Source organism: Juglans microcarpa x Juglans regia, chromosome 7S, assembly GCF_004785595.1.
Source record: "Juglans microcarpa x Juglans regia isolate MS1-56 chromosome 7S, Jm3101_v1.0, whole genome shotgun sequence".
NCBI classification, from domain to species: domain Eukaryota; kingdom Viridiplantae; phylum Streptophyta; class Magnoliopsida; order Fagales; family Juglandaceae; genus Juglans; species Juglans microcarpa x Juglans regia.
Genome location: NC_054607.1, coordinates 8381923 through 8405674, shown reverse-complemented (window position 1 = coordinate 8405674; position 23752 = coordinate 8381923). Strand labels below are relative to the sequence as shown.

Below are 23752 nucleotides of genomic sequence, written 5' to 3'. Positions count from 1 at the left end.
CAACATCATTGTTGACTACTATCCAATGACCAAGGATGTTAAGAAAGAATGACTTGAGGTCCACCAACAAAAATTCACAATCTTCAAAACTACACTCATTTCTATCTCTCTCCAAATACTCCGTGTTAATTAAACAAGACAATCATTTTCAACAATAATGAGAACCAACTACTACTGAACTATCATTTCCAACATGCTAGGAATGAATAAGAAGACTATCCACTATTTAACTACTCTTCTTACTCATGCAACACCAATCAACCATGACAACTCTTCCTAACATTACTCAAGGTGACAAATTTGTGCATCTTTTTTCTCTCCATACACCAACTCACATCTCTTGCTTCTCGCCCCCGATGAGTCTTGCGGTGACAACTACCAGTTCTAGATTTATTTAGAGCTTAATTAGAGGTGCAAGTTCTTGAAGGATGGGCTATTTGAAGGTTGTTCTCATTGAAACAAAAATATTCGGGATTTCAGTTGAAGGTGGCTGCTATCTACACATTATAGAGAGGTAGGAAGGTGACTAAAGAACTGTTACTAGGTAGACCAACTGCATCATGGGTCGCGCTCACAAACCTTTGAACAATGTTCCAGGTCGGATGGTTACAGCGAGTTCATCAGAACATCCAATTTAGGCAGCAGCGCTTTTCTTGCACAGAGATCCTCCAATGCATTTGGTAGATACTTGACTATAGTTGAGTATAGAGGTAGTGGGAGAAAGAGCCATATCATCATCCTTGAAGAAGTGGAAGGCAAAGAATGGAGGAAGATGGCTATGGAACTGTGTGGCCTATGTGGCAATGCAGGCAAAAATGAAGTGAAGGGATACGGAGGGGTGGAAACGTTCAAAAGGCAAATGAGCAAGAGCACGTGGGGGAGTGACGTCTAAAACATATGCAAAGGTTGTTTCATGCTCAGTGCCAGTCACCAACAGCAACACCATAAGAATCGAGGAGAAATCAAGACGAGAAGGGATGCAAAACCAGAGTATGAAGGGCAGTATAGGTATTTCGTGGAAGGGAAAAGTTACCGTTAGTGAGACTTGCACAAATAGGAGATCTGAGGCGCCGACAGCCACCAGAGATTACGCAAGAAGGGATGGTGACTCTCTGACAAAGGGGTGCAACATAGAAAGGATGACTCTACACAACCTCAAAATAGAGTTGATAGACTTGAGAGAGAAGGTCAGTGGCTTAATACAACGGGTTTACCAGGAAATCGGATATGGGTTTGGGCTTGAGTCAAGAAAGAAAAGTGCAGGAGGCTACTGGCAAGAAGTTCGTGGGCTTTAGGGTACAAGCCCAAAGTTCTTAGGGCTATATGACCCAGAGTTGGCAGGCTAAAATTGTGTGACACTCTAGCTTCGAAGTTAGGTCATCCTCTGACATTGCAAAATAGCCATCGGAGCCAACGTTACACCAGCTGGGACTACACAGAAACCACCAATGAAAGAAGGCAACCTGAGTCGGTGCCTAGTGTCCTAGCTGACAGAGTGGCAACACCGACGACAAAAACTAATGATACCGACCCTTTTTTTGAATCAGAAAATGTCGCCTGGGAAGTTCAAATGGAGGAGAACACCATGGTATCACCCCAGAAAGCGTCGTCTTTGGAAATGGGTGATTTATTTAGCTTTGGGAAGGATCAAAAAGAGGGTGGGGCTTTTGAAGTGGGGAATACAGAGGAAAATGAAATCCCAGATAAAGCCATGGTCGTGTATAATTTAGATGGGGGTCGAGGAAGAGCAGTGGCAGATGTTGTGTTCTATATCGTATAGGGTGGGTGAGATTAGGGGTGTGCAACCGGGCCCCATTTTTTCCGGTCCAGTCCGGAATCCAGAAATCCGGGTGAATCGGAGCGGCTATCCGCCCAGATTGGACCCGGGCGGATAAGATGAAACTGGATTCGGTATGGACCCGGTTACGGATTCGGTCATGTAACCAGTTATCCGTAATCGGATCTTATTTTTTTAAAAAAAACACAAAAAATATTAATTTTTTCAAATTTCAAAATAAAAATAATATGCAAAAATTATATTCTAAAGAGATTATTTTGGTTTGTATGGAGCACATAAGGATCATCAAACTTAAGCTTTGATATATCATTTCATAATTATATTATTCTAATTACAAAACTAGGAGTTATTTTAAGATTTTTTCTTCTCCTTTGGATTCAAAAGCAAAAAAGAAAAAGAAATGTATGTTTTCATTGTGCATGGAATGCAAGGGACAAGATCAACATTAATATAAAAATCATGCATGCATGGTACATACGTACTACAATAATATTAATGGATGGAGAAGATCAACATTAATAACATCTTGATATTATTGTGATGTATTATTATTTATTTTGGTCTTTGTAAATTGATTTATTTTGTTTTTTGTGATAAGTAAATAAGTAGCTTTATTGAATAGAATGAAACTAGGCAATACCCAAGTACACAGGAAGTATACAAAGTGAGACACCTAATTACATTCTAGTGAACTAAAAAGAAGATAGAAACTCATGGACATTCCCACCCTTCAATATAATAGCAGAAAGCCACTGTAAAAGAGAGAATACAAAAAAATTCCAGTTTCCCCCATTGCTAACTCCTTGTTATTAAAACACCTCTCATTCCTTTCTGACCATAGACACCACATTAAGCACAAAGGTATCATATGCCATGTTGCTGCCAATTGTGCACTGATATGTCCTTGTTCTAGCACACTAGTAGTTCCACCACACTCTTAGGCATTACCCAACTCAGTCCAGCTCTATCAAGAATACCAGTCCATAATTCCCCCGCCACCTCACAATGTAAAAGCATATGATCTATCGATTCTCCATTCCTTTTGCACATGTAGTACCACTCCATGACCACCATACCCCATTTCCTTAAATTATCAACCGTCAAAATCTTTCAAGTGCAACTGTCCAAGTAAAAAACGCAACTTTAGACGGAGCTTATGCTTTCCAAATACTCTTCCATGGGAAAAAGGTGGGTTGTTGTACTGTCAAAGCCTTGTAAAAAGATTTAACATTAAACTTTTTTCTCCCTGTGTGAATCCACAACATACGGTCTCCCCCATTTCCTCCTAACTTTGCTAAATACAAGTGTTAAACAACAATGTAATATGTAGTAGTATGCATGTATTGCGTGTGTTGATGTATTATTATTTATTTTGTATAAAAAAATAAAAAACATAAAGGCCTATAAAAAATAAAATAAAAAATAAAAAAAGCATTTTGAACTGTTAAAAAGATTTAAAAAATATTTTTTTTTTTTAAGAAAATCTGGGTATTAAACATGATATCCGAATTTTAAAAAAATAGTACTATAAAAAAAATCTAAGGCAGAAGCGGTTGGCCCGGGTTTGCTCGGATCATTTTCCTATTTTGTTAGATTGTGGTGGTGTTCATAGGGGTCGCTAGTATTTCAAGTTTGAAAGAATGTGGTTAACAGTGGACGGGTTTGTTGAGAAAGTTCTTTCTTGGTGGTCTTCTTATCAACTCATGGGTACTCCTAGCTTCATTCTTCCAGGTAAGCTTAAGGCTTTAAAGCAAGATTTAAAGAGGTGAAACATAAAAGTCTTTGGCAGTATTGACAACCAAAAGACTACTCTTATGGAGGAGTTACAGGAGTTGGAGGGGCAGGTATTGATGGGAGACACCTCCGAAGAGGTACTATTGAGGAAGAGTGTCGTGGAGACTGAACTGGAGAGGGTGTTGTTGATGGAGGAGACCTCGTGGCGACAAAAATCCAGGACTCTTTAGTTAAAAGAAGAGGATAAATGTACGAAGTTCTTCCATAGAGTGGCTAATTCACATAGGCGCAACAACACTATTGAGACACTCAAGATAGATAATCAAGTTCTCTCTTCCCCTACTAAACTAGAGAATCATATTGTGAATTACTATGAGAACTTGCTCACGGAACCGACTTGTTGGAGGCCAAAGCTCAATTTTCCTTTTGAGTCTATTGACATAGAGAGTGTGAATTGGCTGGAAAGATCTTTTGAAGAAGATGAGGTGTAGAAGGTTATCAGCAGTATGGCTAAAGACAAAGCACCTGGGCCGGATGGTTTTTCGATGGGTTTCTTCCAACATTTCAGTTTAGTTTCTTGAAGGAAAATCACATCCACCCTCCATTTTCTAAACCAATTTTTCACCCGAAGACGCTTTCGAAGGTCATTAAAACCCTTTACATTCCAAGAAATAATCTTTGGCTTCATCTGGAATCTATCACAGCCCTTTCCTTTCCCTTATTCCTAACTACGCTTCCTCCCTTCCCATCATAGTTTATCGAGCACGACAACCTTTTCAATTCTCTCTCCTTTTTTAGGACAAATCTGGCCAACAAAGGCTGACCAGCCTCAATTGCAATCAATAAAGCTCTAAATTGTTCCTCAAAACCATCACAGGACACACCCACACACTCCTTAATCTCATCCACCTTTCTCAACACCCAATCTGAAGATTTTGAATTCCACTCAATATCAGGGAAAACAGAACATAGAGGAACTGGAGAAAATTCCAGATGAAAGGGTAATCGACCATCTAACTTCTTGGCGAGGCATCCGGGGCAATCCTTAGATGTCAAAAGTGTGAAAGTTGGTTTCAATTTGTCTATGCTGGTGTATTTGGAGGGAGAAAAAAATCCAAGAAGCTTTGAAGACTGAGAGTGGTCAATGGATGAGCTTAGAAGTTTATTTTCCAATATTTTACTCCATTGGTCGATTGTAATTGATTTTAATGGCATGTCTTGTCATGACTTCCTTGTATCACTAAACTAGCATGCATAGGCAAAGATCTTGTATATGTCCCGTATACTAAGGCATTTGTCTATTTTATGCTCAGTAAGATTTTGTTTATCGATAAAAAACTACTCTAGGTAAAATCTTCTGTAAAGTGCTATCTATACAAAAATATTACAGGGAAACTGTAATGAGTAAATAATATGTTGTAAAATGATTTTACTTCAAACACCTTTCTTAGATGGACTCCAAACTAGTTTATCTTCACCACCTCATCCCACCTTGCTTGAATCCAATCAGTCAAAGAATGATGTGAAGTGATCCACCTCTCATTGATTGGCCTCTTAGACAAATTTAACACACTAGTGAATAGAATCATGTGAGAGTTAACAATGATCCACCACATAATCATTCTATGTCCCATGCTTCAATATCATTCAAAGACCCATCAACCTTATGAGAACAACCTGTCTGCCCTTTTTGCTCAGTCTTACTACTGCTATTGCAGCAACCTCCTTCCAAGCTCCCATACTTTGTGTCCACAATCACCCACCAAAGGCTCTATCTTTCATAAGAATAACACCATAGTCACATTCCCAAAAGAGCTTGGTTGAAATGAATTAAATGTCTCCCCCCTAAGCCACTTTTTGTAACCAATGAGCACACCTTGGACAACTTTAGAAGGAATTTAAGCCCCATCCCCATGTCTCCCAACAAAAAAATCTTGTTACAACTCCTCTAAGTGCTTGGATACTCCCAAAGGGAAGACAAAGATAAGTCACGAGTTTACCTATAAAAAAAAAGATAAGTCATGGGTAAGAAATTTAAGAGGAGGAGTTTGTAAAACCGAGTCCTACATTTTGGAATATGAATAGCCCACATGGTGTGGGTAGGTTATAAAGGCAATCATAGGTACTAATCCCCACATTGACTTCTTATTAGGTGAAACTGGCCTTTATAAGTGATTATAGAGAAGTTCAAATTGACTAGTCTTTTTCGGTTATAGAACAGATGTGGCCAGTGTTTTTCCTAGGTTGTTACAGCGGAAGTCCTACTCATGGCACCAAGGTCAAATTGTGAGAAGCTGAAGGTCTGTTGCAGGCAATCTATTGGAGAACTAGTCAACATCTTGCTGTGAACATAGGAGTTGCTAAAAGAAAATCTCAAGAAAAAGAGCCGATTGTGTGGGAACCGGAAGAAATGCTAGTAACAACCACATTACTAAAGGTGAGAATGAAAGCATATCAAATTTGAGCAAATGAACACTCCGGTTCACAAAAAAAAAAAAAAAAACTAAACACCATTTGGTCACCAAATAGCTACAAGGTAGCATTCACATTTTAAAAGCCAAAGCAGCCGTGAGAAATCGGCAAAGGACCTACCAAGCGTACCCAAAGAAGGGAAAGGGTGCAACATACATAATTTAGAGGTTTTCAGCAATCCTTAATGTTTTAACAAAGACTGTTGACCTAATCATGTCTATTCAAATCAAACTAGAGATGATTACCAGAAGTCATAACAGCAATGCCCATTTAAGCTCATTGTGCAAGTAAAGGCCGTAATCTCACCGTTTTAACAAGCCAAGATGCAGTATGCTTGGCTCCAGGTCTTGGCCTACACTTGACTACAGATCCCATACAAGCAAAGAGCTCAATTCCTCGTGGTTTGTGTGCTAAATATATACAAAGCATCTAAAACTCAAAAAGTCAAAGCTGTGGTGATGGTGAGGAGCTAACTTTGCTATTTTCTAGGTGGAGGTATATTTTTCAGATCAATATTGTTAATCCAGACCAACCTGCACTCTGCTAGAAAAGCAGGCCTCATATCTGAACCAAGTCCATGCAAAGAAATGTAAGGTCGAATTGCTTGATCTAACAAAAGATTACAATATATAGAAGATACCAAGCTTGACCTGGTTTACCAGATGTTTAGCGAGTACTTATGTTGCTTAAACCAAGACTTTCAAACTAGCTACAAAAAAAAGGGAATTAGAGCATTTTTGCACAACCATACATATTATATTAAAAAATCACAACAAACTGCAGCATGAAAATACCATTTCAGGAGACAGAACCTTTTTCAACCAAGGATACAACATTCAAAACTACAACAAATTAGATAAGCGGGAAAGGATGGAAAAAGTTCTCTAACCTTACAAATGCACTTCAAAATGTCCAAAATGGTACTCATATATCCAACATTGTAAACGGGGACAGCAAGTTTTAAGTATCCGAAGTGACCAGGACAATTCCCAAAACTCCCATGGCAAGTTGCACATATACAATTCTTATTTGCTGGACCCTAAAATAAAAAAAATAAAAATTATAAAAAAGAGAAGCCTTGTAAGCCTCTTGATACAAGGAAAAACATGGGGAAGATCATAAGCAGTTATACCATCAAGAGTCAAGACACATTGAAAATAAACCATCAATAGAGCCAAGTTATTCTGCCATATAATTTCTCAGAGTACATTGATGGAGTTAGTGCAAAAATAATGTATAACATATTCTAATGACAAACTTATTTGAGTTGTAATTCATTACAGTTGAATTAGGATAAAGTTTGGTTTGATATAGGATTATAAAAAGTGCAAAACTTGGCCAGATTGAAAGTTGGCTCTGGCTAACTTCTTTTCAAGAACCTCGCACGAGATTGGCTGGAGCAAGAACGTGTTAGAAAACATTCTCAATGCAAACTCAACTCTGGCTCAAGTGGAATTGCGAGAAATGCAGTTCTAACTGATTCCGGAGCCGCTGTATGACCTGATCAAAACCTCTAACCTACATAAACAATATTATACATTATTTGTAGGGTTTTGCAAGGCCACGAAAGAAAATGTTTACTGCCTTCCTTGAGAGGAAACATTATGCACAGACATTGAGTCTTAAAGCCTTAGTTTTCTCTCCATACACAAACCATCACCCTATTGATCTTTATTCTTTCTTACTTTTGGAGGGCCAGTGAAGTCAACAGTGTGTTAGTGAGTTCATCAGTGGTACTGCAGGAGTTCAAGTGGATCAGACTAGGTTCGTTTGTGGAGGAAAGCTATAGAAGAGTTCCAAAGTTCAGAAACTGTTGTGGCCAGAGATCAAGTGGGTCACTTGCAAATATTACAATCTAGTGTTTGATTCTATAAAGGTATAGTGAGATCTTAAACTGATTGTTATATCTTTCTTTTTCAAACACTATGGATCTGGCCCACTTATTGGGTTGCAAGATCTCATCCCTCCCTATGAGATATCTAGGCCTTCCCTTGGGAGTTCCCTATAAATCTTCGTCGATTTGGGATGGAGTGATCTAGAAAATTGAGAGGAAGTTGACTAGATGGAAAAGGATTTATTTGTCTAACGGGTGAAGAATTGCACTGATTAAAAGTACGTTGTCTAATCTTCCAACATATTTTCTATCCCTTTTTCATTTGCCTGTTGGGGTGGCTAGTAGAATTGAGAGAATCTTCCGTGATTTTTTGTGGGGCACTCTTGGGGAAGAAAGAAAGTTTCATTTGCTAAGTTGGGATAAAGTTTGTTCATTGGTTGCTTGTGGAGGTATCATTTAGAGAGGGATGCATTATGAAGGAATATTATTGATGTTCAAATTGGGAGAGCTTGGGGGATGTGTTCTAACGAAGTAAGAAGTGCATGTGGTGTGGGTTTGTGGAAATCTATTCAGAATGGTTGGAGAGAATTTCTCAACAATGTTTTGTTTAAGGTGGCTGGAGGAGATTTCAGTTTTGGCATGATCTTTGGTGTGGGGCTTGGCCCTTAAGAATGCTTTCCCTTCTCTCTTTTGGATTGCAAGGGACCAAGAATCCACTGTGGCTGATTCTGTAATTTTTTTCTAATAATATCCCTCGATGGAATGTGAGATTTATCAGAGATGCTCATGATTGGAAGTGCCCATTGTTTCAGTTTATTTAGTAGGTTGTGAGATGCTTGTGATTGGGCAGAAAATTTGCTCTGGAAACATGCTGGAAATTCCATTTTTACTGTCAACTCTCATTATAAAATGCTGACTTGCCATTGTGTCAACCAATTTTCTTGGAAGTGCATTTGGAGATCCAAGGTGCCTAGTAAAGTTGCTTTTTTCTGCTGGTTGGTGTCTCTTGGGAAAATCTTGACAACGGATAATTTGAGAAAGCATGGTATAATCTATTTAGATTGGTGCTACTTATGTAAGAAAGATAGTGAATCCGTTGATCATTTGTTTCTGCAATGTGAGATGGCTAAGACTTTTTGGGACGAGAATTTCAGCAGGTCGGGTATTACTTGGGTGATGTTTAAGAGGGTGGTGGATCTATTGGCTTGTTGGAAAGGGTTTATGGGTAGTCGTCGCATTGCTGCAATTTGGAAGATGATTCCTTTATGTTTGATGTGGTGCCTATGGCTGGAAAGGAATGGGTGGTGTTTTGATGATAGAGAACATTCGTTGGGAGAATTCAGAAAGTTTTTCTTCCGAACTCTATGGCCTCGTTTGGATTCGAAACTCACCTCAATTCATCTCAACTCATCTCGTCTCATCATTACAATTTTTTCAAATTCCCACACAAAATATAATAAACAATTCAACTTTTTAAAATCTCAAAACAATAATATTAAAAATAATATTCTAACAATATTTTATTCAACTCATCTAAAACCATCTCAACTCATCTCAACTCATCTTTGAATCCAAACGAGGCCTATGTCTTCGGGCGAATGTGCTTGTATCGAATGGAGAGAATCTTCATGAGTTTCTTTTAGCTTTTTCTAGCTCCTACTGCCTAGCTTGTATTTCGGTGTTTCCACTTGTATACTTCTTCCATACTTGAGCTATGCCCTCTTTTTTTTTTTTTTTTTTTTTTTTTTTTTTTTTTTTGAGAAATAAGTAGATATTTTATTGATATAGAGATAGGTGGGCTATGCCTATGTATTTGTCTTAATAAAACTTCCCATTACTTATCAGAAAAAATATATATATATACATATATATATAACAAGTGGCTGAGCACGAGGGGTTTTTCTTTCGAAGAGTTCTTCAAAAGTTTTTCGTTCGTAACCAATATCTTTGAGTTCATTTTTTTTTTTTTTTTTTTACTATTTTCTTAGATTTTGGCTTGACATTTGTGATTGCTTAGAGAGTCAAAAAATGCACACTTAGCCTCCTTTTTTGTGGTGAAGGAGACTAAATGGGGCAGTTTTAGTAACAAGAACTAAAAACATGTCCACAAATCGTGTTATCTTGTCTGGCCTTCTCTATTTAATTTCATAACCATTGATGATTCAATGCTTAATCATCCACGAACCCCCCCCCCCCCCCCCCCCCCCCCCCCCCCCCCCCCCCAAAAAAAAAAATAAAAATAAAATAAAAATCAAGATATATTCAAACCTGTCAAAGTTGAATCTATGCCAAATATTGTGACAATATGGTAATAACTTAATTCGGCAAGCTACAAGGAATCGGGCATTTCTCATATACACACAGACACGCAAGTGGGTAGGGAGGAGCGTAGAGAGTACCATGCGGGGATCCAATAAGCCTCCTTCGATAGGATTTCTTTTTGCATCATAGTATTGCCCCTTATATACTTGAACCTCCGCGAGTTTGCTGATCTCGGACTCGGAGAACGTGCTGAATTTCATGCTTTTTCTGCAGACATCAAAAATCAAAGATTAAAACTAACAAGGAAAAGTTTATTATGCCTTTCTTTGCCTACTAGAAGATGAAACTAGCTCGACCAAGAATGAAACTGAAAGAGGCAGGTTAACATTCTGACATTTTGCGAGGCCCCACGTCCTCGATATAGGGATGCTTGGTGAAGGCTATGTCTTCAGCTTGCGCTCCGGCCATGCTTGATTCAAGACCTCAGAGGGGAACTCTGAAAATCGATAATACCGCGTGGGCGTGCGGGAAGGCAGGGCGACAAGGATGGCGGTTACTGCCTGGGGTTCTAGCCAGTAGGGCGATACTAATAATTTTATCATGCGCGGGAGGGTTTCTCTCTTGGTAAGACCATTGGGATTTTTTTTATTTGATTATTATCTTGATTAATTCTCCAAAATATTTACATTATCTTTATTTATCTTTGTGTATTTTCTTATAAATAGGAATATATATTTTACATTTAATAATAATTGAGAATAATAAATATGTAATTTTCAAAGTCTCTCTTCCTCCTCTCTTCTCTATCTTCTTTTCAATTATATTATATTTTCTATTATGGTATTAAAGCCCTTGACTTTAAGAGATGATGCACCTGTAACTCTTTTACAACTATTTATAACTCATTTTTAAATGACCAATGAAATCATATCACTTCATTAAAAATAATTTTTAATAGGACAAAACTACCCTCCATTTTACATAGAGTTGTAAAATAGATTTAAAATAATTGTAAAGTTTCATTTTCCTTCTTTTAAAATTCCTCCGGTACCTTTACCTCTCACAAAATTTTCATCATCATTAAATTATGTTTCGTCTTAAATCTATGCATTTTGAGTTTTTTATTAGTTGTGAGCATTTTGTATTGGGTTTTTATTTGTTATGAGCATTGTTTGAAGCCTAGAACTTATTTTTTGCCTTTTAATTTTGGTCATATAGTTGACCAATGCCATTTGTAGCCCATTGTAGGGTCAATCTTTTGGTTTATCATTAATTTTTTGTTTGTTTTAACCCATTATCAATTTATTGTTGGCCAAAATTCCAGATTTGATGTTCTAGCTGCCAATCCACCCATACCACTTTCATCATCTCATTAACAATCAACCAACGAAATAAAGGCAACACTTAAATTATAAAATTCTCTACCTTAAATTTTAGGGAGATGTTGGAGTTTGTCTAAAAATAAAAGATGTTGGAGATTATATCAAATCAATAATTTGATTTGATTATTATCCTGGTTTAATTACGTAAGTATCAAATCAAGAGATTTGATTTTCGAAGATATGTCCATGTAATTTTCTTATAAATAAGGACCAATACTTTATATTTTATTACAATTGAGAGTACAAAAGATGTAATGCTCAAAGTTTATGTTCTCATTCTCTCTTCCTCATTTTCCTATTTCAATTTCTATTTTATTTTATATTTTCTATCAAAAATTGCATGATTAAATAATGAGATGGTTTATGAAAAACGTGCTCATTAAAAATTTATAGTAATTAACATGTGTTCGATAACAAGTGGCTAATTAGGTTCGACAACATTTCATACTATATAAACAGGACCTTTTAAATAATGTGAAGTCGTGTCTATTTGAGATTGTGGTAGAAAATAAAGTTTTTTATAATAGCGGTTTTAATAGTAGAACTTTACTAAAACATTAAAAAATTGTTTACTATTTGGTAAATATGCACCTTATAGAGAATTTCACTGCAATGTTGAATAGAAATTTTCTCACACTTTCATTCAGTAGTTGATGCAAGTTATATACAAACGTATTACAAAACCAATTAAGGAAATACACAAGAATCATGGCTAAGAATATACAGTAGTTACACCAATATGCAATAACTTCAGAATATTTTGTATAGCATAATTGAAGGCTTAAATCTTGATTTTGACATTTGCTTATTTTTGCAATCATCCTTTATACACCCTCGCAAGATTACCTCCATCGACAAGTCCAATCTTGGTACGCAGAAATTCAATTCGTTGTCTTGACAAAGGTTTAGTTAGCAAATCAGCAAATTGATCTTGAGTGTGTACATGCCGAACATGAGATGTGCCACGTTGAACCAGATCACGCACAAAGTGCCGATCAATTTGAATGTGTTTTATCCTAGAGTGTTGCACTGGATTAAAACTTAGATGAGTAGCTCCAAGATTATCACACAACAGCAATGGTGGTGTCTTGAGAGATATCCGAGCTCATTAAGAAGGGCAAGAAGCCACATTGTTTCGGATGTTGCATTAGCAAGTGCACGGTATTTAACTTCTGTGAAGGAGCGAGTAACAACATGTTGTTTCTTGGAGCTCCAAGAAATAGGATTGGATCCGAAGAAACTGATATTAGCCGAAGTGGATGAACGATCATCAATATTTCTTACCCAATCTACATAAGAGTAAGTTGTTAAACCAGAATTTGAACTTTTTGTAAGTTGCATATCAAGAAATATTGTTTGCTTTAAGTAATGAATGAGCCTCTTTGTTGCTGTCCAATGATTGGTTGTGGGCTTGTGCATGAATTGTGATAACTTGTTGACAGCAAACGAGATGTCAAGATGTGTCAATGAGAGATATTGAAGGCTTCCAATGATACGTCGAAATTCCGTGTTATCGACAGATGTAGTGCCATCAACCAGTTGAAGAGAAATAGTTGTGGATAGAGGCGTGGAAACATCATTGCACCAAGCATATTAGTATTGGACAAACAGTTCACGCACATATTTATGTTGTGATAAAAAAATTTCCAGCATGAGTTGGAATGACTTCCACTCCTAAAAAGAAGTGAAAAGTCCCCATGGCTTTGATTGAAAATATGTCACCCAATTTCTTAATGATAGAGTCCACAAACTTAACGTCGCTATTTGTAATCATAAGATCGTCAATATAGACAAAAAAATAGCAATTGATGGAACCACGTTTATAAATAAACAGGAAGGATTCAGCTTTGGAGTTCTAAAAGCCAAGAGCTAAATTGAAAGTTGTATACTAGGTTCAAGGAGCTTGTTTTAGCCTGTAAATTACTTTTCTTAACCAACACACATGATGGGACTAAAACATGTCTTTGAAACTAAGTAGTTGCATCATATAAACCGTCTCAATGAGATTCCCATATAGAGATTTCACTTTAAGTTGAATAGAAATTTTCCCACACTTTCATTCAGTAGTTGATGCAAGTTATATACAAACGTATTACACAACCAATTAAGGAAATATACAAGAATCATGGCTATGAATATACAGCAGTTACACTAATATACAATAACTTCAAAATATTCTGTATAGCATAATTGAAGGCTTAAATCTTGGTTTTGACTTTTGCTTGATTTTGGCAATCATCCTTTATACACTCCTGCAAGATTACCTCCATCGGCAAATCCAATTTTGGTACGCAGAAACTTAGTTCGTTGCCTTGACAAAAGTTTAGTTAGTAAATCAGAAAGTTGATCTTGAGCATGTACATGTTAAACATGAAGTGTGCCACGTTGAACCAGATCACGCACAAAGTGCATATTAATTTAAATGTGTTTCATCCTAGAGTGTTGTACTAGATTAAAACTTAGATGAGCAACTCCAAAATTATCACACAACAGCAATGATGGTGTCTTGAGTGGATATCCGAGCTCATTAAGAAGGGTAATAAGCCACATTGTTTCAGATGCTGCATTTGCAAGTGCATGGTATTCAGCTTCTATGAAGGAGTGAGCAACAACTCGTTATTTCTTGGAACTCCAAGAAATAGGATTGGATCCGAGGAAGCTGATATAAGCTGAGGTGGATGAACAATCATCAATATTTCTTGCCCAATCTACATCATAGTAAGTTGTTAAACCAGAATTTGAACTTTTTGTAAACTGAATACCAAGAAATATTGTTTGCTTCAAGCAATGAAGGAGCCTCTTTGTTGCTGTCCAATGGTTGGTTATGGGCTTGTGCATGAATTGTGATAACTTATTGATAGCAAACGAGATGTCAGGATGTGTCAATGAGAGATATAGGAGGCTTCCAATGGCACGTCGAAATTCTGTGCTATCGACAAATGTAGTGCATCAACCAGTTGAAGAGAAGTAGTTATGGATAGAGGCGTGGAAACATCATTTGCACCAAGCATATTAGTATTGGACAAACAGTTCACGCACATATTTGTGTTGTGATAAAAAAATTTCCAGTATGAGTCGGAATAACTTCTACTCCTAAAAAGAAGTGAAGAGTCTCCATGTCTTTGATTGAAAAAATGTCACCTAATTTCTTAATGATAGAGTCCACAAACTTAGAGTCACTGCATGTAATAACAAGATCGTCAACATAGACAAAAAAATAGCAATTGATGGAACCACATTTATAAATAAACAGTGAGGATTCAGCTTTGGAGTTCAAAAAGCCAAGTGCCAAAAGTGCATTTTCAAAACTGTATAGCAGGCTCGAGGAGTTTGTTTTAGCCCGTAAATTACTTTCCTTAACCGACACACATGATGGGACTTGGACATGTCTTTGAAACTAGGTGGTTGCATCATACAAACCGTCTCAGTGAGATTCCCATATAGATAATTTGACTGTAAAGTTGAATAGAAATTTCCCCACACTTTCATTCAGTAGTTGATGCAAGTTATATACAAATGTATTACAAAACCAATTAAGGAAATACACAAGAATCATGGTTATGAATATACAGTAGTTACACCAATATACAATAACTTCAGAATATTTTGTATAGCATAATTGAAGGCTTAAATCTTGGTTTTGGCTTTTGTTTGATTTTGGCGATCATCCTTTATACACCTAACACACTTTCTTTGTTAGTTACAAGTTTTGTAGCATTATATGTAGGATCTTTTCCACAAAAGTTTCAATATATTTTTTTTTAAGTGGATTTCAACTTTTTTTAGGTACTAAAAATTTTTCTTCTATAATTTTACCATACCTACTATTTTTTGTTTAAAAAAGCTTTTTGGCTATTAAAAATAATGTTTTCATTTTGTTTTTGTACCAGGCGTAATGGTCGGTATTTGTCGTATCGAAACAGTAACCGGCATGGCTTAGTTTCTATTTTGGATAAAATTTAATACTGGTTTATTCTGATCGAATTTCGATATTTCAACCGTAATGGATGTTTGGACCGAAATCTTACTTGCAGCCTGACGACGATCCACAAAAGTGGAACTCCATGAACTAGTCAAGGTCAAAGAAGCTATCGCCATCCTTGTCGGCCTCAGACATGGAGAACCTTTGAGCTCATCACACAATATCTTCCTGTTGTTGTTCTTGTCGAACTTGTTGAAGATCGTCTTAAACTCATCCATGGAGCGCACCCGAAGTTGAAGAACCAGAGGCACGGAGATGGAGAAAGATAAATTTTGGCTATACATGTTTGGAGACTTTTGAGTGTCAAGGTCACTAAAATATTTTACTTCTGCATGATGTGCCAAGCCACTGATCAAGTGTCAAGTAATAATAAGGATGTATAGATGTCATACAAAAATAAAATAAAGTAAATTATGGATTGTTGGGAACTTGGGATGGGTACCATGGTCCGTGTGTACATTGTATATGAAAAAGCGTGTTCTGATTTTGGGATGATGGCAACTAGCTAGTTTGTGGCTTGAAACAAAAGAAGCATTAAATTAAGAAAATAAGAGTATTAAAATCTTATAGGAGTCGAACATTAAATTTCTTGTAATAAGAGTATTATAATTTCAAAGAGACGTAATTTGGTTGGTATCAAGTCTAATATATAATTATATATAAAATAGTTATGTATTATATGATAAATTACTAATTAATATAATATTAAATTTTAAAATTTTATACCACTATAGTCTATTGTATTAATAGTTATACTAATATTATGTCACTATATATTATAATATACTACAATATATCATTATATTATATATTATAATATATCACTATAGTCTCTAATACAATTATAATATATATTATAATATACTTATTGTTCTTAAAATCCTTAAAATTGAGATTTTATCACAATCTTGGACCTATGTTCTAGACTACTATGTCCCAACTATACTATTTTAAATGTTCTTGTCCAAAGTCCATATCTAGCCCATTAAGACGAACCTCGATTATACGTATACCAATATCAATCAAGGGCTTTGCTATCCAGCCGCTCACACCACACGCCAAATTTATTTTAATTTTTTTTTAAATTTTATTTCTACAAAATTAATTGAGTTTTTCTACTCATCATCCTTACACTACATACTTGTTAAGGAAAAAAAATAAAAAGATAAGAAATCAAAAGTAGGTGTGTGGTGTAAGGATAATAAGTAGAATTTTTCATCAATCAAACACCAAAATCTCATGACACTCCTATTGTGCTTGCCTGATAATTAAACCTATAATGTGCATATCCAATACAAATAAGTACCTAGATCAATCATCTTCTCCATGTGAACCCTAAATCTTCGCACCTTAAAATACATTGATTTCACGCGTTCTTCTCATAATCATATTGACATATTGACAAGTAACTCACAACACACATAATTCCTATAGGATCCTAGATATCCACGCTACATGAAATTTCTTAAAATCTTTGATGTCCATAAGCTTACTAGGCAATAGATCCATATTACCTATAAAACATAAGATACTTTCCTAGTTTGGATAGCTCCTAGTGCTAGGTGTCATAGTTTGTGCCAAACTATTATAATAACAATAAACTAGTATTTCGATCAAATATAATAATGATGAAGATGATAATGATAATAAAAAATTAAAATGAGTCGAAAACTCAATAAGAAACTTATCATAATGTAAATATAATAAGCATAGTGTTTTTCATAAAAAAAATTCATGATTGAGAGAATTAAAATTTTAACTATCCATACGTATGCTTATGACATGCATGCCTTATCTTGGCTTGTCTGATGACATTCTTGATCGCTTTGAAAGCTTGTTTAGTTGTTAAAGCCTTTCATTAGGTAGATGGCATCAACCACCACGAGACATTTTCTTCGATTATCAAACTGAGCACGATTGAAATTGTCATTACCTTGCTCTGATCAATTGTTGAAATATTCATCAGTTAGACATCAAGAATGCCCTTCTACGTGGGGACCTTTTTGTCTTTGTGGAACAACTTCCATGTTTTATCCATCATACTCACTCATTTGATGTTTTTAAGTTAAATAAAACTCTTTAAACAACCATTGCGCGCTTGGTTTGACAAGTTTAATAGTTTCTTACTTGTGGCTTTATTTGTAGCACTACTGATTCATCTCTATTTATTTGTCATTCCTCTCGTGGCTTGCTTATTCTATTATTGTATGTTGATAATATTTTATTAATTGGTTCATCTTTCGCTTACCTTCATGAGTTTATTTCTACTTTTCACAGTCAATTTGTTATGAAAGATTTTGGCCCCTCCACTATTTCCTTGGCATTTAAATCACTCCAACCCCTAATGGGTTTACTTTGTCCCAAACTAAATATGCACTTGATATCTTATAACATGCTCAAATGACCGATTGTAAGCCCATAGGTACTCCCATGATGCCCAAGACTAAAGGCCTTACCTCTTAAACTCATTTTCCTGACCTAACCTGCCCTCGCAGCATAGTTGGTGCCATTTAATATCTTATCCTTACTCAACCTGACCTACAGTGTTAATTTTGTTTCTTAATTTATGAATTCACCTACAAAATCGCATTATAAAATGGTCAAACTCAGATTGGGTAGGATGTTCTTTAACCAAACGTTCCACAACAGGATACAATGTTTTTCTCAGTAGCAACTGCATTTCCTTATTCGCCAAAAAGCAACATACAATTTCCTGGTCAAGCTCTGAAGTTGAGTACAAAGATATAGCTCAAACTACTGCTGAGTTAACTTGGATCTCAATCTTATTTCGTGATTTGGGTGTTCATCTACCATGTTCTTTGCTTATAATTTGTTATAATCTAAGTGTTCTTTACATGACAGTTAATGTTATTTTTCGCAAGCACAACGAGATTGAATACCAAACCTCTTGGCCTTATGGCATGTCCCGACCTCTTTTTAACTTGCTGATCTTCTTACCAAACCTTTTGGTCACCCTACCCTTTCTCATCTCTGAATCAAACTTGGCCTTGTACCTTGACACAATTTGTGGGTATTAGAACCAATCAAACATCAATGGCTGCATATACATTTTCGAACCACTTACCAAACATTTTTGTGTAGACCATACAATTTTCATAAAAGAATTTTTTATTTTTTATTTATAAATATCAACCATCATTGTATAATTAGTTTTGAAATGACAAATGATTTCTATGATATCATTTCCACTATAAAATTAATAAACATTGGGTGGATAAATCAATTTGAAATTTGATATATGCTTAGAATTATTATTTTTTTATTCCAAATATATCTTGAAAGTTTAAAATCAAACTCTAAAAAGTAAGTCTAAGACCTTATTTGTGTACACAAGTATTTTTAGATATTCTCAAAATTTTCATTTCTAAACATCAGTCAAATACAAAATATTTTTCAATTTCAAATATTTAACTTTTTTATTTAATCATTACAACTTTTCCAAACTTACAAATAAAACACAAAAAATAATACAACTTTTTCAAATTTTAAAATAAAAATAATATTTTAACTGCGTAATATTTTTATTCAATTTTTTCTCTTTTCTTTTCAAAATTCAATAAAATATTTTAACTGAAATAATTTTACTACTATTCATAAACAATTTCATTACTATTCATAAATATTTTAAATGCCTAAACCAACCTTAAATTTATCTCAAAAAATTCCAAACAATGCCAACATTTGATTTCAATTGTTAAGAGCATTGACAATGGTTTAACCAAAGGCAAAACCAAAATTAGCCTAAAACCTACATGTTTTGCCTAAAGTCAAAACCATCCAACATATAATTCCACATTAGATTATCTATATATTAGTCAAAATATTAATATAATATTATTTTTTTAATAATAATATTTTTAAAATTTTATTTTTTCATATTTTGCAACTAGACATATCATATATTAATTAATAATTAGATATTGCAATATTAATAACCATGTACAAAATCAGTTAATTAACATTATTATTGACAATGTTAATTAATAATTGGAGATAGCAATGTTTAGAAATAAAATATGTATTTTAACTTTAAACAGTATCTAAACTAAAAATGGAGAAATGTTTGGATTTAGTGTATATATATATATTTTTTTGAATATTTAGATTTTGTGTTGTTCATATGTAGAGCTTCAAGATTTGACTATTAAAGTCAAAATTTTTAATGCATGACATATGGTCAAGAACTATTTTATACATCAGTCTATAATCACAACATATCTCACATAATATTTTTTATTTTTTTATTTTTTTACCGCAAACTGCTGCTATAGGCTGATGTAAGCATTAATCCTTTGGCTAATGGTCTAACCGGACCAACTAGAATACCAAGCTCGGTAAAACCAGCAAAGGTTTCCCCAAATATCTCAAACCCTAGAAAGCCACCAACTTTTTTTTTTTCTCCTTTCAATCTCTGGAGGGCAACCGGAGCCCAATCCCTGAAAAATGAAGACAGTCTCCGGTAAGGTACTCTCGTCGAAGCCAGTCTCTCTTAAGAAGGCGACCTCGATTCTCTCCACATTCGCATCAGCCGACAACGGCGCGTCTCCGGCAATCTGCGCCTACCTCCGACGCGCCCTGGCCTCGTTTAAGGAGCTGAGACATCAGGAGAAGGAGGTCGGAGCTCGACGTTCCGAGCGGAGGCACGAGAGGCCCAAACAGGAGGTCGTTAGCGAGGTGGAGGCAGTACCAGTGAACCCGACTCGGAGTGCCGAGGTGAGTAAGGCACCGAGTCAAAAACAAAAAAGACATCGACTGGATAGTAATATTAGCGGAAGTCCCGTTGGCAAGGATGATAAACCGAACCAGAGTGTTGTTTCCGGTCCGGAAACGAGTCATGGGGTTGGAGACAACGTGGGAGAGAAGGGAAAGAGAGAGAAACGGGGGAAGAATAAGCAGAAGGGTGAGTTTGGTGAATTCAGGGGTAATGGAGGTACTGGGAGTAATTTGAAAATCGAGGCGGAAGATGATCGGGGTCAAGAGACGGGTGAAGGAGATGATGGCGTAGTGGGGACGGAGAACCAGAGAAAGAGGGACGGAAAGAAGAAGAAGAAAAAAGATGGGGATTATGTTGAAAATGTTGAAAATGATGGGTTCGAAGAGGCAAAAGGGAAGTTCAGGAAGAAGAAAATTATTGAAGAGATTAAAGAAGAAATTAAAGAGATCGGTTTAGATGATTCGGAGACGGCGGAGCAGCAGAGTAATAAAAAGAAGAAGAAGATTAAAATTGACGGCGATAAGTTTGATAACAATGGGGTTGGCGCTGAGGACAAATATGATGGAAGTAAAATGAGAATTGAAGAGGTAAAGAAGGAGAGCAAGAAGAGGAAGATTGAGGTTGAAGAGAAAAAGGTGGTGGATGATTCAGAGGAGCAGTGGAGTAAGAAGAAGAAGAGGAGGAAAACTGATTGAAATAGTTGACTATAGGCAGTTTAGCTATATTGCTGTTGGTGTTGCGTTTGGGATCTGGTGAAGATTTTGTTTTTTCTCTTGGTCGAATTGAGGGTATTTTTCTTGTAACGCGTAATTTTTTGATGCAATGGTGAGGGAATGCTGTTTTTTGGTTGCTATTGATTGAAATGTTGTGGTTAGTGTTGTACCTGTTAAAGCATAAAAAGATGTTTATGTCAAGTGTGCAATTAGATGGTGGATGAAAGAAGTGATCATTGAAAACAAAGGCAGCATATGAGTATGCTTTTTTTCTGTTAGAAAATTGCGCTTCACTCCTTTGCTAATGCTTCTGCCTGTGTCTATATTAATTTTAATTACCCTAGTGAACTTAGGAAGACACCTTCCCTACATACTCTGTAGTGGCAGTGATTCTTCACTTGGTTTATTGAACTATAAGTTTCATTGGATGCTGATGTAATGGGGACTATGGAAAGATTTTCAGGTGCATTTCTTATGTTATGACAGCTTTAGTTATTGTTTGGGCACCTTGGTGACTGTTTGGAACTCATATATTGCTTTTAGGATGCTGATGAAAGTGATGGCTACTGCATGTAGTTGCTTGACTTGTCTTTTTATTGTAGAGAACATTCCCAGTTTGGGGTAATCGTGTAGTTGGGATATTTTGGTTGTTTCTAATTTGCAGCTTCTGCCTCCATCCAGTCTTTTCTCATTCTTAGTGCATATTCATTCTAACTGACCGTTGTGACGTTTTTGTGCTTGGATATACCGATCACGATGTTTGTTGCAAAACTTTCCAACCACACATTGTGCTTAATACACAACATTATGCAAAACTACAAGGCTATGATGTAGAGATGATATCCAATGCTCTGCAACATAAAACTAGTTTGCTGCTGAATTTGTCAACTCTGTGACTCTTGGTTCATAAAAACTGAGTGAAAAGGAAAATATTACAGAATCAAGTCTCTTTGTTTTGAGTGAGAAGGAAAATGGTTACAGAATTATATATGGCACTTTAATTAATCGTTTTTCCTTATATCATAGATATATTTTACATTTCCTTGGAGTCTTCTCTGCCTTGTTAAATGAAGTGATTTCATTCAAAAAATACTAATGAAGATATGTGAGCACTGTTGATCCTCTTTGAATCAAACCCACTATACATACAGGAAGATTGTGTGCTTGAATCTGTCAAGTTTTATTCCAAGGCAGAACACATATGAGCAAACTTAACTTTACATGGGCGTATTTTACATCTTAATTGCAAAGTGTAGTGACTCATCCTTGACTTCATGCATTCCATGCCTAAACAAAAGAAGAGAGAAAGGAAAAAGTACACGAGTTATCAAATGATGTAGAATCTGGAGGTAAAGCATAATCAAAAAGAAATAGAGCCCTTTTCATTGCTTGTCCATCAATCATTAAAGCATCATTACTTGGCAAATGATATGCAGGACGTAGAGGACTACATTGACAAACTCTCATTTTTATCTGAAAGCAAATATAATAACAGTATTCTGTATATGAAAATATTTAGGTTGTGGTGCTTCTTTTTTCCAGTCTTTTGTCTCAGTTGTCTTGCTTAATTCTCAGCTGTGAATGAGTAAGATTGGCTAGAGAGTTGGAACTGAGTTACTTGGAGGATGATCAGGAACTGAAGCGAAGGCAGCCAGGTTACTACTGGTTTTGTTAGTCTGAGGCCTCTTTGGGAAGCATAGTGAGGGTTGATGAATCCATTTGCTTTGATCAGTTTCTCTCGGGAGTAATGGAACCCGAAGGAATTGCAGGTAATGAGCACCACTCTTTTACAGTTTTTTCAAATTCTGAATATGAGTTTAACTATATGTAGAAGCATATCAAATGGAATAGGGGATGCTGTAGTCGATTTTTTTTTTCCCTAAAATTACACATAGGAAATTGGTTATATATTAGAACCAGATATGAAAATCAAATTCACTAATCAAGAGAAGAACTAGGGCCGTCTTGATAGTGTTGACAAGAATAATATTGTTGTTAATAAACAACTATATTTATCTTTGAAGTCGTAGATGTTTTTTTTTTCCTTTTGTATATGTCCTGCGTAGTTGGGCTATGCCTATTTCATTTCGTACTTATAAAAAAAAAAAAAAAAATTTCATTTCTATCAATAAAACTTCTTCTACCTATCAAAAGAAAATATTTATCTTTAAACTCCTCCATATGTTTTATTTCTGGAAGAGCACTTTATGGATTCAGGACTTCTCTATTATGGGCATACAAAAAAGGCCCCTGAGCTTGGTGCAAGCATGTGCAAACTGCAAAGAGGCTAGTGATGCCATAACTTGATTGGTGGAAGGAACATGAGTAAAATGTTAGCACTTAAACATGCTGATCTCCTATATCATTTGCATTTGTGGGTCGTCGTTTTTGGTCATCTTGATAAGACTTGCTTGCTTAATGACTAGCTGACTGTTGAAGTTATACATGATTTCATGGCTGTAGTGATGGGCACATGCTACTCAGTACTGATTCGTATTGAATTATGGGGAAAACTGGGTATTCGTTTTCAGAATGAAAAATTCAGTCCATTTTACATCGGCTCTTGTTCTGCTATCTTTAATCTTTATGTATGAAAATGCAGCTTTGGTATATTAATTTCATCCCCTGAAAGCAGAACCGATATGGAGCAAGTCTCTTAAGTGTTATTCTGACTCATACATTGGACTACATAGCAAACATTAATGGGCATGTGTTGCATTGCATATCTCAGATTCGGAATTCCCCCCAGATGTTATGTTTTCTGCTAAGCATGTGAAGATGCATTTGCCACATTTTAGAACACAATACAATAACGCCTAAGTTGGTAAAAGTGGAAGCGG

General features: G+C 35.8%; 2 protein-coding genes across 4 annotated transcripts in view; one reads left to right on the top strand and one right to left on the bottom strand.

Annotated features, from left to right (window-relative positions):
* Positions 1-10750, bottom strand: part of LOC121240685 (DNA-directed RNA polymerase III subunit 1) — a 33053-nt gene extending 22303 nt beyond the window's left edge. The window contains exons 1-3 of one of the 2 annotated variants that reach the window (XM_041138183.1): positions 10495-10750; positions 10238-10367; positions 6894-7043 (exon numbers count right to left, since the gene is read on the bottom strand). In XM_041138183.1, coding sequence (XP_040994117.1) covers positions 6894-7043; positions 10238-10367; positions 10495-10568 — 354 coding nt within the window. In that variant the 5' untranslated portion in view covers positions 10569-10750. Of the gene's footprint in view, positions 1-6893; positions 7044-10237; positions 10368-10494 lie in introns of those variants that run through there. The other variant, XM_041138184.1, reaches the window with a different exon arrangement.
* Positions 10751-19782: 9032 nt separating this feature from the next.
* LOC121240684 (putative pre-mRNA-splicing factor ATP-dependent RNA helicase DHX16) lies at positions 19783-23466 on the top strand. Of its 2 annotated transcripts, none has more exons than XM_041138181.1 (2): positions 19783-22681; positions 23130-23466. In XM_041138181.1, the coding sequence occupies exon 1, from the start codon at positions 19929-19931 to the stop codon at positions 20892-20894; it is 966 nt and encodes a 321-aa protein (XP_040994115.1). In that variant the 5' UTR covers positions 19783-19928; the 3' UTR covers positions 20895-22681; positions 23130-23466. The 2 variants fall into 2 exon arrangements, with proteins under 2 accessions (XP_040994115.1, XP_040994116.1); XM_041138182.1 differs by having other exon boundaries at positions 23112-23466.
* Positions 23467-23752: the final 286 nt, after the last annotated feature.